Source organism: Chiloscyllium plagiosum, chromosome 34 (assembly GCF_004010195.1).
Source record: "Chiloscyllium plagiosum isolate BGI_BamShark_2017 chromosome 34, ASM401019v2, whole genome shotgun sequence".
NCBI classification, from domain to species: Eukaryota; Metazoa; Chordata; class Chondrichthyes; order Orectolobiformes; family Hemiscylliidae; genus Chiloscyllium; species Chiloscyllium plagiosum.
In genome coordinates this window covers 40,198,316-40,216,157 of record NC_057743.1, presented here as the reverse complement: position 1 = coordinate 40,216,157, position 17,842 = coordinate 40,198,316, and the positions used below count along the sequence as shown (strand labels likewise).

General features: G+C 43.6%; 1 protein-coding gene across 3 annotated transcripts in view; it reads left to right on the top strand.

Moving 5' to 3' along the window:
- Positions 1–17,842, top strand: part of LOC122540462 (NAD kinase-like) — an 88,249-nt gene that overhangs the window by 24,591 nt on the left and 45,816 nt on the right. For all 3 annotated transcript variants that reach the window (XM_043676302.1, XM_043676301.1, XM_043676303.1), the window contains exon 3: positions 394–477. In XM_043676302.1, the coding sequence (XP_043532237.1) occupies positions 394–477 (84 nt within the window). The remainder of the gene's footprint in view (positions 1–393; positions 478–17,842) is intronic.

Sequence of the window (17,842 nt, the reverse complement as noted above, 5' to 3'; positions counted from 1 at the left end):
TCTCTCTCTCTCTCTCGGACATCTCTCCTGTACAATTTGTTTGATTTTACTTGTTTTTGCCAAATGGGGTGTTTATGGGAATGTTGCAAGTATTTTGAACTACGTCATTAAGTCGCAATAGAAACGATTTGGTTTTAAATAGTTAAGTTATTCTACATTTTGCTCTCTTCTGTTTGTGTGTTTCATTCGGGAATCTTGCAAATAAATCCTGTTTAATTTCACACTAAGTGGTTTGTCCAGCTGCATCCCTCCTGGTTTATTCACATTACACCTGCTTCGGACAATTAGAAAAGTTAGAGTCCAGGCTACTTTCTTGAAATGTTTTGAGGGGTCTGGCCTGGTTCATTACAACACACAGACTTTCAATGACTTGAGTTTTGCTTTCATTACCAGGAGGACGCGATCACTCCATGGACCAAGTCCAGCAACAAAATTTGGACCAAAGGCTTGCATGCTGCAGAACCCGAAGGCTGTAATGTAAGTATTTTGTTGATGTTGATCACATCTGAATGTTTCAAGACTGTTCAGCTTATTTTCTGGTAATGACTGCACATTTTTGCTATCCAATTGCTTTTATTTTAATTTGAACGCTTCAGGGAATACTTGACATTTTTAAAATATTTTGGTTAAACTGACGGGGAACTTTGAAAATAAATTTTCAGTGATAATTAATATAGAATGTTGTATACAACTTTCTAAATCCATTTCTTTTTCCCAGAAAGTGGCACAGTGGTTAGCACTGCTGCCTCATAGTGCACATTCTCCCTGTGTCTGCTTGGGTTTCCTCTGGGTGCTCCGGTTTCCTCCCACAGTCCAAAAATGTGCAGGTTACGTGAATTGGCTATGCTAAATTGCCCGTAGTGTTGGGTGAAGGGGTAAATGTAGGGGAATGGGTCTGGGTGGGTTGTTCTTCGGAGGGTCAGTGTGGACTTGTTGGGCCAAAGGGCCTGTTTCCACACTGAAATCTAATAAAATAATGTTGTTCCTGATGTTGTCCTTGAATATAGTGCAGGGAGCAGAATTTAATATTGCAACCTAGCCACAATAGAATGTAGATATTACCCTATTGTCATAAAGTTAGGCAAAAAAAATGTCCTTCTCGGTTCTTGTATGTAAGCTCTGTTTGCTGACTGAATCTTTCAAAGTCAAGTTGAAAATTAAGGAAATCTTTAATTCACAAAGACTGATCTTCACCAAATCTTGATATTTCGATATGGTAATGCAATGGATTGAGGGCTTAATGTTTTGTTTTAAAAATAATTAAAAATCTTGTTCCTGTGTGGGATCGCATCAGAGAACCTTTCTTAATTAGCAGACGGGAAGTGGAGTGGGCACCCTGGGAAGGGAAGCTGGTTTGTTTCACGATGGCTTCCTGACAGGCAGAAGGTTGGTCTCAAAACCAGCTTGTGTCTATGTTGGCAAGTGCAAACTTCCATAAGGAAGAGCAGATAGGGGCTGCCTTCAAATCGAGCTTGTGATTTTTGTGAATCAGTGTTTCCATCACAGCCTTTTGCTTGGGGCTTTGAGAAGCTACAGTCTCACTTGCTCTCTGGCTCTTTTTTCTTTTTCTAGGCGTCTCTCGCTCTCGCCCGTTCTCTTGTCGCTTTCGCTTGCTTGCTCTTTTCTCTGCCTCGCCCTCTCTCTGGAATAGGTGAAAGAGCAATACTTAGTCGGAATCCTCTGCCCTACCATTTACAGTAAGAAGTTGTATTAACTTTTCAGACACTGAAGGTTGTTTTGGTCGTCTGACTTTCTCAACTGGAGCAATTAGTTTACATGCTGAAGGATGAGATCACGACCATCATCATTGAGTCCAGCCTTAGCTACTGGAAAGTGTCAATATAGAAACAGAGTAAGCAGGAGGAGGCCATTCAGCCCTTCGAGCCTGCACCACCATTCAATATGATCATGGCTGATCATCGAACTCAGTCCTTGTTCCGGTTTTCTCTCCATACCCTTTTGATTCTTTTAGGCCCCAAGAGCTTTCACTAGTTTGTTCTCGATGGCGATCAATGTTTACTGTGTTTACCCTCCCTAGTCCTGTTAGAATTTTATAGGTTTCTGAGATCCCCCATCATTCATCTAAACTCCAGTGAATATGGTCCTAACCAATCCAGTCTCTCTTCATACATCAGTCCCAGGAATCGGCCTGGAAACCTTCGCCGCACTCTCTCTATCACCAGCACATCTCTCCTCAGGTAAGGAGACTATAACGGTGCACAGTACCCCAGGTGTGGTCTCACCAAGGCCCTGTATAATTGCAGCAAGACATCCCTGCTCCTATACTCGAACCCTCTGGCTGTGAAGGCCCACATAAGCATCTACCTTCCTCACTGCCTGCTGCACTTTCTTTGTCTCTGGTTCATTCTGTCCAAAGGACTTTATGATGGAAACAGTTAGATTTCTTAATTGAAAATGTTAACCCTTTTGCCCCCAAATCTGCAGCAGACATGAGAAAGTTAACTGAGCTATTGAAGAACAGCTGATAGCTAATGCTGCACGTATAACTGTAATGAAGTATTAACTTTGATCTAATCATGGCTCAAAATAGCTGTAAATATTTATGTCAATGGACATTTTTCAGTGTCTGTCTCTACAGAACAGCTTTGTTTACTGAACTGCAAAGAGTCAATTATCATCCCCATCACTCGACAACAAAGCATCAGGTGTGAGACCGATCTGAATCCAGCAGACAAACTAAATTGTGCTGAGAAAGATAATGCAGCCAACAGTTTAAGAAAAAAGCTGAAGAATTTGTGATTTTGGTTGAAAGGTGATTTGTGGAGAGAACAATCCAGAATAGGGTGGCATCCTCTGGACAGGACCGATACACTGTTTAATGCCTGGAGCCCAAGACTTATAACAGATGCTACATCTGAACTAAGGCTAGCAACAATGATCTTGATAAAGCATATAGTCATAGTCATACAGCACAGAAACAGACCCTTTGGTTCAACTAGTCCACGCTGACCTGGTTCCCAAACTAAACTAGTGCCACTTGCCTGTGCCAGGCCCATATCCCTCCAAAGCTTCCTATTTGTGTACTTCTGTAAATGGAAGAAGGGCTTATGCCCGAAACGTCGATTCTCCTGTTCCCTGGATGCTGCCTGACCTGCGCTTTTCCAGCAACACATTTCCAGCTCTGATCTCCAGCATCTGCAGACCTCACTTTCTCCTCCTACTTCTGTAAATGTCTGTTAAACATTGCAACTGTGCCTGCATCTTCTACTACTTCAGGAAATTCATTCCACATGCAAAGCACCTCTGTGTAATAACAATTGCCCCTCCTGTCTTTTCTAAATCTTTCTCCTGTCACCGTAAAAATATGTCCCCTAGTCTTGAAATCCCCAACCTATGGAAAAGGCACCTGCTATTCACCTTTTCTCTACCTCTCATGATTTTATAACCTTGATAAGGTCACCTCTCAACCTCCTACCCTCCGGTGAAAGAAGTCCCAGTCTATGCAGCCTTTCTTTATAACGCAACCCTCCATACCTGGCAACATCCCGGTAAGTCCCTTCTGAACCTGCTCGAGCTTGTTAATGTCCTTCTGAAACAGGGTGACCAGAAGAGGCCTCACCAATGTCCTGTACAACCTCAACATGACATCCCAACTCTTATACTCCCAAGGACTGAGCAATGAAGGCAAGTGTGCTAAACGCCTTTTTAACTGCCCTGTCTCTGTGAGGCAAACTTCAAAGAATTATGTACCTGAACCCCTAGGTCCTCCTCTTCTACAATATTACCCAAGGCCCTACTGTTAATTGTATAAGCACTACCCTTGTTTGTTTTACCAAAATGCAATACCTCATGTTTATCCAAATTGAACTCCATCTGCCATTTTGCAGCCCCTTGACCCATTTTATCAAGATCCCTTTGTAATCTTAGAAAACCTTCATTGTCTACTATACCACCAATTTAAACACCCTCACAATCCGTCTGCAGTGAATCAGCCTTCAGTAAACATGCCTGAAGAGGTTAAATATAACCACAGACTCATGGGTAAGATGCTGTTTGAGGAGTTGGTGTGGACCTGTTGGGCCGAATGGCCTGTTTTCACACTGTAGGGATACTAAGCATTCTCACGAGAGTTTAGAAGAATGAAATAAGATCTAATTGAGGTCTATAAAATGGGGATTGGGAAAGGGAATTGACAAAGTAGAAGTGGAGAGGATGTTGGGGTCAGGAGTGTAGTGCTAGAAAAGCACAGCAGGTCAGGCAGCATCCAAGTAGCAGGAAAATCGACGTTTTCGGGCAAGAGCCCTTCATCAGGAATGAGGCTTGTGTGTCAAGGGAGTAGAGAGATAAATGTGCTCTCTACCCTCTTGGCACAGTTAGGGCTTATGCTGGAAACACCGACTCTCCTGCCAGGCTGTGCTTTTCCAGCACCACACTCTCGACTCTGAACTCTAGCATCTCTTGTCCTCACTTCCTTCGTGAAGAGGATGTTTCCTCCTGTCGGGCAATCTGGAACGAGAGGCGATTACTTTTAGGATAAGGGGCAGCAGATTTAAATCTGATGACGAGAAATTACTTTCCTCAAAGGGCCATGAATCTGTGGAATTCACTCCCTCAGTGTTGTGGATAGCGTGTTTTGAGAAGATTTGTAGCTCAGTTTGAGGTTCTAAATGGGATCCAAGTCAAAGTGTTTGTTGATAGAGTTCCGGTTGGAATGCCATGCTTCTCTGAATTCTCATGTGCGTCTCTGTTTGGCTTGTTCTGGATGGATGTGTTGTCCCAGTCGAAGTGGTGTCCTCCCTCATCTGTATGTAAGGATACTAGTGAGAGAGGGTCATGTCTTTTTGTGGCTAGTTGATGTTCATGTATCCCGGTGGCTAGTTTTCTGCCTGTTTGTCCAATGTAATGTTTGTTACAGTTCTTGCGAGGAATTTTGTAAATGACATTAGTTTTCCTTGTTGTCTTCAAGGTCATTAGCTGCTGTTTTGGTGTGTTGGTGGGTTTGTGGGCCACCATGATGCCAAGGTGTCTGAGTAGTCTGGCAGTCATTTCTGAGATGTCTTTGATGTCGGAGAGTGTGGCTCGGGTTTCTGGATGTGTTTTGTTGCTTGTTTGGGTTCGTTGCTGAGGAATCAGTGGACTGTGTTCACAGGGTATTCGTTCTTTTTGAATACACTGTATATGTGAGTTTCCTCTGCTCTTCATGGTTCCTCTGTGCTGCAGTGTGTGATGGCTCATTGAAATAATGTTCTAATGCAGCTCCGTTTGCGGGTGTTGGGATGGCTGCTTCAGTAGTTCAGTATATGGTCAGTATGTGTTGTTTTTCTGTAGACGCTGTTCTACTGTGACACCTAGGAATGGCAGTTTGCTGTTTTCCTCCTCTTTAGTGAATTTTATGCCAGTAAGGGTTTTATTGATGTCTTTGAAGGTTTCCTCTAATTTGTTTTGTTTAGTGATGACAAAGGTGGGTGGATACTGGGGCATTGAGTAAGTTTGAGGCAATGGACAGATTTTTAATTAATAACTGGTTGAAGGGTTGTGGGGAAGGGAACAGGAAAGTGGAATTGAGACCAAGGAGAGATTAGCCATGATCATAGCAATGGTGGAGCAGGCTCGAGAGTCTGAATGACCGCCTCTTCCTAGTTGGGATATTCCGGGCTTGTGAGCAGCTAGGATGGAGGGCATTCATTTGGGAAGGCACTGCACACCTTGAGAGACGCCAAAACTTGCAGAGGTGACGTCGAGGCATTGGAGAGACCACAGGAAATGGGACCAGAACTGGTTAGCGCCACCTGCCCCCAGATGTGGCAGAATCTGCGGATCACGCACTGGGTCTACTCCCGGCCTGTTCCAGAGCCTGTGGATCCAGACGGGGAGCAAGTCATTCTCAAACCTCAGTGGATCGGTTCTGAGGGATTGAACCCCTACACTGTCCTCTGCATTTCCCAGTCGCTGTGTGATTACACTTGCCCGTAGCGAAACGGCTGGGAGTTCACTTTGTACTATCAATCACCACATCCCCAATCCGATACTCCCAAGAAAGAAATGCAGCTGCAACTTTCATGCGACAATTCAGCTGCAAGTTTGCAACTTTTGAGTAGGATTCTTGTGGTTTGTCTATTTTTGTGTGAGGGCGCTTCATTTTATAACATCAATGATGAGTGACCTGGATCACTAGGACCAATTGTTTCCATAATCCTTGACCCTGGAACATTGGAAACCAGACCACTGTGATCTTCGGATAATCCCAGCTAGGTGGGGAATACTGTAACCAAACCTCACATAGGCTCAACAGGCAAGTTGTGGGAAAGACTCCCCCTCTTAAGCAAAAGATAGTGCTGAGTTCTTGTTGTGAAAATCCTATTTCAATTCAACACTGAGACACTTCAGAGTCCATCTTGAACCTCATTGGGTTGAAGTTTGTCAGCTTTAGTTAGGAGTACTCCTCTATACTGACCCATTTTTTGAGTTTGAAAGAGCAGAATAAAAGAAGTATTTTGGGGAGATATCCTGTTCATGAGCTCGGGCTTTGTAGGGAGACCAGGTGTTCACTCAGCTGCAGTTCACCTTTCTCTGCAGAATCAGAACATACCTCCGAGCAGGAGGAGGCCCTTCAGCCCCTCGAGCCTGCTCCGCCATTTAATACCATCATGGCTGATCTCACAAGCCTCAACTCCATTTTCCTGCCCACTCCCATAACCCTTCAACCCATTACTGATTAAAAATCTGTCCATCTCCTCAAATTTACTCAATTTGGGGGAGTGAATTCCACAAATTCATGACCCTTTGAGGGAAGTAATTTCTCCTCATCTCTTTGAGATCTGCTGCCCGTTATCCTAAAACTGTGACCCCCCTCGTTCTAGATTGCCTCACAAGGTGCATCGTCCTCTCCATACCTGCTTTGTCAATCCTCTTTAGTATCATCTTTCCCTTTCATTCTGCTAAACTCCAGACAGTATGGTCCCAAACTTTCAATCTCTCTTTGTAAGGCCAGCCCCTCATCTCTGGAATCAATCTAATGAACCTCCTCTGAATGGCCTCCAATACAACAACAGTTTCCCCCTCCCCCTCAGATAAGGGAGCCAGTAGTGTTTGTTTGTATGGTTTGTGATGCTGAGTGAGGCCAATATCATGGGTTCAATTCTGACTGACTGAAGTCACCATGAAGGGCTCACCTTCTCAACCCTTCCCCTCATCTGAGGCATGGTGACCCTCAGATTAAACCACCACCAGTCATCTCAAACTCTGTGAGAGAGCAGCTCTCTGCTCTGCTAAGGCTGTGGCAGCTTTACCTTTGTGCTTTTGAAGGAGGCTTGGTGAATTTCAGTAGCACCTTCTTCTATTTTGTTTACCAAAGTATTAACCTGTAAAGTATTTCACACAGCTTTTTCTGCCCAGTGGGAAACTCATTAGTGTTACCTAAAAGTAGATTGATCACTGGATTTCATAATTGGTTATGGAATAACACAAATTGAGTCACACTCTCATGTTTACCATCATTTGCACCCTTCCCATTGAATTGAGACCTTGCACTAATCTGGTTTTTTTTTTAGTATTCATATTGTGTAAGGGCAATTCCATTATTTTGATGTGTCTTATCTGATCGCATGTTTCTGTGATGTTTAAATAATGTAGGAGAGGTGATTGGTGATCAGCTATTGGCCTGTTCTCTAAAACATTGTTTGTGCACTTGGTTATCAGGAACAGTTTCTTGAAACTTGATCTTTATGTTAAAATATTTAAACACCTTGCCCCATTTCAAGCATTCTCCATGGAGTTTTCACTTGCTCTGTACTGATTCTAACATGTTTCCCTTTAACTATTTCAGTTTATTTCTTTTAGCCTGAAGTCTTTTGAAAGCCAGAAGTGCAGGTCGATGCTGTTTGTTTACCAAAAGGGACATTCCTTTGATCCACTTCCTTATTGAGCAAGAGATTTGTTTTTCATTATTCAGTTTGGCCATTGCTGGGTCTAGGCAGCATTTACTGCCCATCCCCAATTGGCCAGAGGGTAGTTAAGCATCATCTTAATTGACTATTGGTCTGTGTCTGGAGTCGCATGTTGGCCAGGCCAGGAAAGGATGGCAATTTCCTTCCCTAAAGGACATTAGTGAACTGGATGGAATTTTTCGTGGTCATCATTAGACTCCTGATTCCCAATTCTTTTCTTCATTGAATTAAAATGTCGGTATTTGCAGCCGTAGGAATCGAACCCAGGTCCCTGGGTCTCTGCTTTAACAGTCCAGCGATAATATCACTGGGCCATTGCCCTCCATGTTTGCCATTCTCTGGACGTACACCTCATGTAATATTGAAATTTGTTTTCTGTGCCTAGCCAATGATCTTTTTATGAGAATTTAAATGATTGTCTTGGCTTTGGCAAGTCAGTGGATTCACAATGTCCATTGAAACCAGGTCACCTGCTCCCTGCTGTCCATGCCACACCCCCTTCACCCCGTCCTGAGATTCAAACTCCAGCAAAACAAAGACCTGCTTGGAGGTTACTTTTGAAGGAGTAAATGCTCATCCCACAGTTGGAGGAAGTCTTATCATATTATTATAACTTGCTGAAAATGTAAACGGAGACATTGTAATTTGTGTCTCTATTCCCCACAGACTTTCTTTTGTCTGATCTATTTTAAATGATCAGGTGCATTACCCCATCGGCGTGTTTGTTATCCATGATTCTTCAGCCAAATATTTTAATATAGGAGTAACACTAGAAGCTTATTTTTAAAGTCTGATTTGTTAAAAGTTTGAACGTTAGAACGCGATGCTTTACAGAAATGTTTTGTGGAAACCGGCCGTGGTTATGGTCTGTTTCTAAAAGGACTTGGTAATGTCGCTAGGCCAATAATCCACATGCTCGGGCTAATGCCTCGATGATGCTGGTTGAAATCCCTGTGTGACAGCAGACAGAGTTAAATTCATTTAAGATTTGTAATTAAAAGCTGTTCAACATGGTGACCATGATAACTATAGGTGATTGTTGGAAAAATCCATTTGATTCGCCGATGTGCTAATCTGCCATTGTTACTCACTTAGGGAGACAGCAGCCTAGTGGTGTATCCCTGGGCTGTTAATCCAGAAACACAGGTAATCCACCATGGCATTTGAATTCAATGCAAATTTGGAATTAAGTTCATTGTCAGTAATTGCAAAAACCCTTCTGCGCCACTAATGCCCTTCAGGGAAGGAAACTGCCATCCTTATCTGATCTGGCCTGCATGTGACTCCAGATCCACAACAAAGTGATTGACTGTTAACTACCCTCAGGGCAACTAGGGATGGACAATAAATGCTGGCCTGGCCAGGGACACAGAGTAAATAAGTGAAAAAAACATGACTCCAGCACCAAGCGCCATTATTGTTCTCTATTGGCTGAGATGTGTTGGCATTGCCCATGATACCCACAGGCCATCAAAGAAACAATCACAGAAACTGATTTTGTAGCAATTCTGACTTTTTAAAATCATATTTTTAAGGAACATTGCCACTAAATGTCGGTCTGGTTTTTCAACGATCTGACGTTACAGTCATGCATCTTTGAGGTATTTCAACATTTTGGATGTTTCAGTTTTAAGGGTTTTGAGAAAAGTTGTCTGACAAGATCACTTCCTTGTGGTGATTGATGAGTGACCCAATGATTGAACTTATTTGACTGTGTCTTGTTGCCTTGTTGCGTTATTTTGGAAATGGTATATTTTCCCTGCTGACCAATCACCAACAGGAACATTGCTTTACAATCAGCGGTATTCTCAATGTGATGTTATGCAGCTGCAAAATGTGACTGTTTGTTTTCCCTGACTCTTCGCACTGATGTATTCGATCCAAAGACTGTGTTGTAACACTCCACAAGGAAGGAAATGTTTATTCCGCTGGTGAATATTCCAGGTGAGCATTCCAAAGGGATTTGTCTGGGTCACAGCAGCTGAAAACAGGCACAGACAAGACAAGGTCACCTTCTCCAAGTTATGATTCATGCTGATGATGTACAACTGTTGTCCTTGCCCCACAGTGACACACAGCTCCTATCATTGACTCCACAAGTCCTTCATGATAATAAACACTCTCTGGTTTGTTTGATTCCCAATTGGGTGAAATCTTTACAAACATTGCCTTTTTGATTCTCAGTCTCTCACCTGCATGCTAAACAGTTCTGTTCTTTAAAAATAAATTAGCTGACATTTACCCATCTTCAAAAGTGACTGTGGAATCTGTTGTATGATACAAATGTGGCACCATTTATATCATAAATGCCGCAATCTGTTTCACAGACAAGTTAGCTGCTGTGTTGAGTCTGAGAGATAGGTTTTATGGAGTTTCTTAAGGAAGGAGAGAGAACGGGAGAGAGAATTCAGAGGCTTCAAGCTGAGGACCCAGAGATATCGCTGATGGTGTGATTAAAGTTAGAGATATGTGAGGACTGAATTGAGGGATGCAGCAGTTTCGGAGAATTGAGGGACTGGAGCGGATTTGAGGTAAAGAGGGGTAAGACCACAGCAGGATTTACAAAAGACGATGAGAATTTTAAAAATTGAGGCTTGTTTTATTTGTGTCATGAGCATCACTAGCTGGACCTGCATTTATTACCTGTCCCTAGTTGCCCCTTAATGCGATGGTGGGCTGTCACCTTGATCCACTGCAGTCCATGTGCTGTGGGTTGACCCACAATGCCCTTAGGAAGGGAATTCCAGGATTTTGACCCAGTGACACTGAAGGAATGGCAATAAATTTCCAAGCCAGGGTGGTGAGTGGTTTGGTGAGGAGTTTGCAGGGGGTGGTTTTCCCATGTATCTGCTGCCCTTGTCCTTTTGAGATGGAAGTGGGTGGCTATGGAACCTTGGTGAATTTCTGCAGATGGTGCACTGCTGTGACTGAGTGTCAGTGGTGGAGGGAATGAGAGGTGAACAGGAATTGCTAAGAGCTAGGGCAGAGGTATAAAGCTAACCTGGAGTATGTTGGAAAAGTCCAGCCCAGACGTAACGAAGATATGAATGAGGGACTCTAGCTGAGGCAGGGGCAGAGATGAGCAACATCGCAGAGGTGAAAATAGGGCACCTTTGTAAATATGTAATTGGTAGCTCATCTCGAGGTCAGGCAGGACAACAGGGTAATGAATAGTCAGTCAGTCTCTGACAGTTTCCAGGCAGTGGGATGGAGTTCGTGGATAGGGAGCAAAGATCATCTTGTTGATTGATTGGAAGGATATTTCTGGTGCTATCTTCAATGAAGTGGGAGAATGTTTTGCTTTGGGAAGTGCCACAGATGGATTGCTGTCTGTGGTCAGTTGTGTTCCTGGAGTTTTCAACACAAGATCCCTTTCGGATGCTTCTGCCATTGGTCCTTCCTCCTGGATCACTGCCTTCCCATGTCCAATAGGAAAGCAAATCGACTTTGTTAATCAATTGGATTAATCTTGACTCTTGACCTTCATCCCATTGCCAACATATTCTAAAATTTGATAAATGAAAATGTTTAACAGAAACAAAATGATTTTTTTTCATGCCCCATGTGTTTTTCTCATTTGATGTCCCTGAGTATTAATCCTCCAAGATCTGGAGAGCGCAGATCAATCCCAGAGGGTTGCTGTCTGTCTCCCAGTTGCTTTCCTCTCCATACTGAAAGTGTTGTTGAGGTGGGATTCAATGTTGGGGCCTCCTGGGCTGTGAGGAGTGGGCTGGAATGTCACCTCATATGCAATTTGTCTGCCACGTCTAGTTGGAGTTCAGTCTCAGTGTTGACTCTTCTTCGGTTGGGTGACAAAATGCTTCCTCCTTAATGAAAGAGGTTCAGTAGACGTTTGATGAAGTCATTGAGGAGAAACTGTATCTAGTGGCAGGGTGGTCACTAACCAGAGGGTACAGATTAAAACTGGACCAGAGGCAATAGGAGTAAACATTCATTCACATAGCATTGAGGTGATCTGGAAAGCAGTGTTCGTTAATCACTGTCAAAAAGGAATTGGAGAAATACTTCATCGGGAAAACATTTACAGAGCTTGGGGTGAATTGGATAGCTCTACGAGAGAGAAACTAAGTATGATGAACCAAATGGTCTCCCGCTGGTCTGCATCAGTGCATAATTCAGCGCTAATGCCTTGCAAAGAGAGACGGTGATGGAAAGCTCTGGCTGAAGGTAGCAGTAAGATTTTCATTGGCTTTCTCTCAGCATAAAGCTGCTGGCAACTCCCAGCTAGTTTGACAACTTTACTGAGTGAGCTGTCTCTGTGGATTATATAACCTGTTCATTTCGATGTAGAAGAAATATGGGAAATAATGAAACTGCGGCAGCAGAAATAATTGAGTGTGACATGAGTATTGCTCACTATTTAAGAAAGTATTCATAATCTGTGGAAGTTATTTGCCAAAGAAATTTAGGCAAAGTGAAGTACAATAAACCCATTAAATTATGAAGAAATGTTGGAGTGCTGTAGCTTAGAGTAGTGATAATACAGCAAGCCACGCGCAAGGAACATCAGAACCTGCCTTTGATTTGATTTCTCTTCAGATGTCAGCTGATCTGAATGTATTTCCAACAATTAGGTTTTATTCTTACCCAGCTTTGCTGAGGCTAATCCCTCAGTTGGAGGGACTGTCATTTCAGCAAAGGTTAAACAGGTTGGGACTCTACTCACTGGAGGTTAGGAGGATGAGAGGTGATCTCATTGAAACATACCAGATTCTTGAGGATCAGTGTTGAGAGGTTGATTCGCCTCATGGGACAGTATAGGACCAATCTCAGAATGAAGGGGCACAATTTAAGTCTGAAATGAGGAGGATTTCTTCTGAGGGTTGAGAGTCTTTGGGACTCCTTGCTACAGAGAGCTGTGGGGGGCAGAGTCCTTATGTATGTTTTAAGGCTGAGCTAGATTCTTGATCAGTCAGGGAGTCAAGGGTTAGGGAAAGGGCAGGAAAGTGGATGAGAGGAATGTTGGATCAACCATGATCCTATTGAATGGTCAAGCAGGCTCAAGGGGCCAAATGGCCTACTCCTGTTCATCTTTTGTACGGCCTTATGGGAAGATGGACAATGGGAGACCAATTATCATGGCTTTCTTGACTTTTCAATATCACCAGCTACTTAATGTTCATTTCCAATACTTAGTTTTTTGGAAGATTCCTGATTGACAAAACTGTCACATTTTGTACACAGCCCCTGCTATTACACAGATACCTGAAGATTCTCTGCAGATTCGGCCAAATGGAGATGGGACTCTGTCTACCAAAAAGTGAGGGACCTTTTGGTAATTTTCTGTTGATGCAAAATATCACTGTCTTTTGAAAAAGCTATTGGATATAAACGGCAAAACACTCGGGCAGAGACCTTCAGCATATTTTACAAAATACTCCTGGAATTAAATGTCATGTTTAAGTGGTGGATGTTATGATCAGGGAGGGGAGAATCATTGTGTCTGAGCTCATTTCTTCCTTGTAAAAGCTTTCTGATTTTTATTGGTTTAGTTTTCAAAAAGTGAAAGGCTTTCATTTCCTTGTTCACATTTTTTTCTGACAACATAAAATATAAATGTGAGCAGCAGGCACTCCCTGTTTGCTTGGTGTCTGTTCCCAGTCTCTGTTTCTTTGAACTTTAATTGAAATTTGCAGCTGGGGACAGACACTGCATCATGTGTGGGTAAATTCTTAGATGGCCTCTCCTGACACCACCTGACTCTATGGATGTGTCTTAGTGGAAACAAACACCTGATTGTTTCTGAGCGTTCCCCTTTAATCAGTACTCCATGGAATAGGATGGGGTTTGGAGCTATGAACAGACTCTCCTTTGTGTTGAGATGTGCGTGTTTTGAGGAGATGAATTGGTTAGTTGGAGAAGCAGATAATCAATTCTCAATGATATTATTCAATGTTTAGCCCAACAAAAGTGAGACAATGTCTGGTGAGGAGTCACTGAAACAGTAATATCAACAAATTTCATCCCACCTTCAGAATGCCATGGACAACTCTTAAGTATCTGTCTCATTCTTGGACGCATGCGTCTCCATCAAGGATGGGCACCTCAGCACCACACTCTACCGCAAACTCACAGACAACCTCACAATGCTACACTCCAGCTTCCACCCAAAACATATTAAAACAGCCATCCCCAATGGACAAGCCCTACTCTCACACACAGGATCTGTTCAGATGAGGAGGAACGTGATGGACACTTGGAAGTACTCAAGAATGCCCTCGTAAGAACAGGCTACGATGCTCAACTCATCGACCACCAGTTCTGATCTGCCACAGCAAGAAATTGTAATGACCTCCTCAGGAGAAAGACACAGTTGCAACTGACAGGGTACCCTTTGTTGTCCAGTACTTCCCAGGAGCTGAAAAACCACACCATGTTCTTCGCAGCCTGCAACACATTATCAATAAGGATGAGCATCTTGCCAAGACCTTCCCTGCGCCTCCACATCTCGCCTTTAAACAACCACCAAGCCTTAAACAGATCATGATTCAGAGCAAACTACCCAGCCTTCAGGACAACACCCCATACAAACCTGCCATAGCAGCTGCTGCAGGACGTGTCAGAGTATTGACACATGTAACATTACTTGTGGGGACACCTCCCACCATGTACGTGGCAGGTACTCATGTGACTCGACCACTGTGGTCTATCTCATACGTTGCAGGCAAGGATGCCCTAAGCCATGGTACATTGGCAAGACAGAGCAGACGCTATGACAACTGATGAATGGATACCGCAGAACGATCACCACACGGCAGTGTTCCCTCCCAGTTGGAGAATACTTCAGCGGTCCAGGACATTTGGTCTCAGAGCTTCAGGGACCATCCTCCAAGGTGGACTTCGGGACAGGCAACAAGGCAAAGTTACCGAGCAGAGGCTGATAGCCAAGTTTGGTACCCATGGGGATGGCCTCAACCGGGAGCTTGGGTTCATGTCACAAATACAGGTGACTCCACTGCATGATCATGCACGTGTGTGCACACATGCACCCTGACATACACTGACACTCACGCAGACCCCCTCTCTCTCATATGCATACATGTACACCTCCCCCCACTCACACTGACATGCTCACCCTCTTACACATTGTTACTCTGACGCGCGCTCACTCTGTCGTGCGTGCATGCAAGCTTATGGGGTGAATTTGTTTTTGCAGAATTACATTTTATTTTGCTCAAAAACTGCATAAATCCATGTAAAACTCTGTAAACCTATCCAGAGGGTTTGTCAGTCTGATAGAACATTGGGACACAGACAGACTTCACACCTATTGGTTAAAAAGCTGAGCTAACTTGAGAATGTAATTTAAAAGAAGTTCTGGGATTTACATATCAAAAAACAGAAACCAGCATATCCTGTTATAAAAGATGAAAGTTTTAATGTAAGATTGTTTATTGGATCACATCTGCATGACGATGGACTCCTTTGGCTATAAATTCTGCGAGCATAATCTGAACCTCCACAACCACCTGATGAAGGAGCGGCGCTCTGAAAGCTAGTGCTTCCAAATAAACCTGTTGCACGATAACCTGGTGTTGTGTGATTTGTAACTTTGTGCACCCCAGTCCCACACCGGCTCCTCCATATCATGTCTGTCTGCTATTCTCACTGCCTGTTGGTGTCTCAGACTCAGAAAGGCACAGAAAATCTCTTTTTTTTTCCTCTTGTGCTCTCTAGTTGAAATAGAGAATTTTGAAAGGGGACAAAACCTGATGTGACTCTTGCTGCTCCTGTTTGGGGCTTCAGAACACTGCAAGGTCTATATAACCTGTGGCATACGTCCCAGTGTAACTGGGAGAAGTGTGGTGTTGATCAGCTCCACTATTCTGAATGCTGACTCAGAATGGAAAATCCCAATATGACCTTCAAAATAGCTGATTTGCCCGACTGACCCTTCCTCAATCCTGATGAAGGGCTTTTGCCTGAACTGTCAACTCTCCTGCTGGTCAGATGCTGCCTGACCTGTTGTACTTTTTCAGCACCATACTCTTCACTCTAATCTCCAGCATCTGCAGTCCTTACTTTCACCGAGTTACTCAAGACAAAAGCAAGTCACACCAGATTTATTTTTTGTCAGAGGTCACACGCCACCAGGTTATAGTCCAACAGGTTTATTTGAAATCCCAAGCTTTCGAAGCACTGCTGTTGGACTGTAACCTGCTGTTGTGTAACTTCTGACTTTGTTCATCCCAGTCCAACACCAGCACCTTCACATCGGGCTTTGTTTTTGTCATAACTATAAAAATAAAACTGCTGTGGTTCTGTTCGCCGAGCTGGAAGTTTTTGTTGCAAACGTTTTGTCCCCTGTCTAGGTGACATCCTCAGTGCTTGGGAGCCTCCTGTGAAGCGCTTCTGTGGTGTTTCCTCCGGCATTTATAGTGGCCTGTCCCTGCCGTTTCCGGTTGTCAGTTTCAGCTGTCCGCTGTAGTGGCCGGTATATTGGGTCCAGGTCTATGTCATGTTTGGGATTTTGTACACTACATTAGTTTTGCTCATGCTGGGTATCGGGTCCTTCGTTCTGGTGAGTTGTTGTCTGAGTGTGGCTGTTGGTTTGTGTGCTGTTATAAGTCCTAGTGGTCGCAGTAGTCTGGCTGTCATTTCAGAGATGTTCTTGATGTATGGTAGTGTGGCTAGTCCTTTGGGTTACGGCATGTCCTCATTCCGTTGTCTTTCCCTTAGGCATCTGTTGATGACATTGCGAGGATATCCGTTTTTGGCGAATACCTTGTACAGGTGTTCCTCTTCCTCTTTTTGCAGTTCTGGTGTACTGCAGTGTGTTGTGGCCCTTTTGAATAGTGTCCTGATGCAACTTCGTTTGCAACAAAAACTTCCAGCTCGGCGAACAGAACCACAGCAACGAGCACCTGAGCTACAAATCTTCTCACAAGCTTTGAAAAAATAAAACTGTTTATTTGGGGGGGCAGTAAGCTTCTCTATTTCAAAGGTTGCAACGGATGAATTCTTGGTCAGTAGGAGAATCGATGGTTATCAGATGGCCTATTCCTATTTTTTCTTATGCACTTGTTAACGCACTTTAGCAACAGCAACATTAAGGAGAAGATTTCTAATTTATGCAACTTTGACTTTACCCCTTCAAATACCCTAAACGCACACCCACACAATCATGATTACAAAAGGCAGACCAGATGTCACCCAGACAGTGGATGGAAAAAGATTACAGACCGGGTCAACAAAATTCCGAAGATCAAGCATCCAGACCCCATGATACAATTATTCTCTGCTCATTTGATTTTGATGAGATGCTGTTGTCTTTTGGCTAATGGTCATTCATCAATCATTGATCGATCAGGTAAAGTGGTAGAGTCATAGAGATGTACAGCACGGAAACAGACCCTTCGGTCCAACTCCTTTATGCCGACCAGATATCCCAAACTAATCTAGTCCTGTTTGCCAGCACCCAGCCCATATCCCTCCAAACCCTTCCTATTTAAATACCCATCTAGCTGCCTTTTAAATGTTGCAATTGTACCAGCTTCCACCATTTCCTCTTGCAGCTCATTCCATACACGTACCAGCCTCTGTGTCACAAAGTTACCCTTTGGGTCTCTTTTATATCTTTCCCCCTCACCCTAAACCTATGGCCTCTAGTTCTGGACCCTCTTTCCCCACCCCAGGGAAAAGACTTTGTCTCATTATCCTATTCATGGTTCTCATGATTTTATAAGTCTCTATAAGGTCACCCCTCAGCCTCCGACGCTCCAGGGAAAACAGCCCCAGCCTGTTCAGCTTCTCCCTGTAGCTCAAATCCTCCAACCCTGGCAACATCCTTGTAAATCTTTTCTGAACCCTTTCAAGTTTCACAACATCTTTCCAATAGGAAGGAGACCAGAATTGCACGCAATATTCCAACACTGGCCTAACCAATATCCTGTACAGCCGCAACATAACCTCCC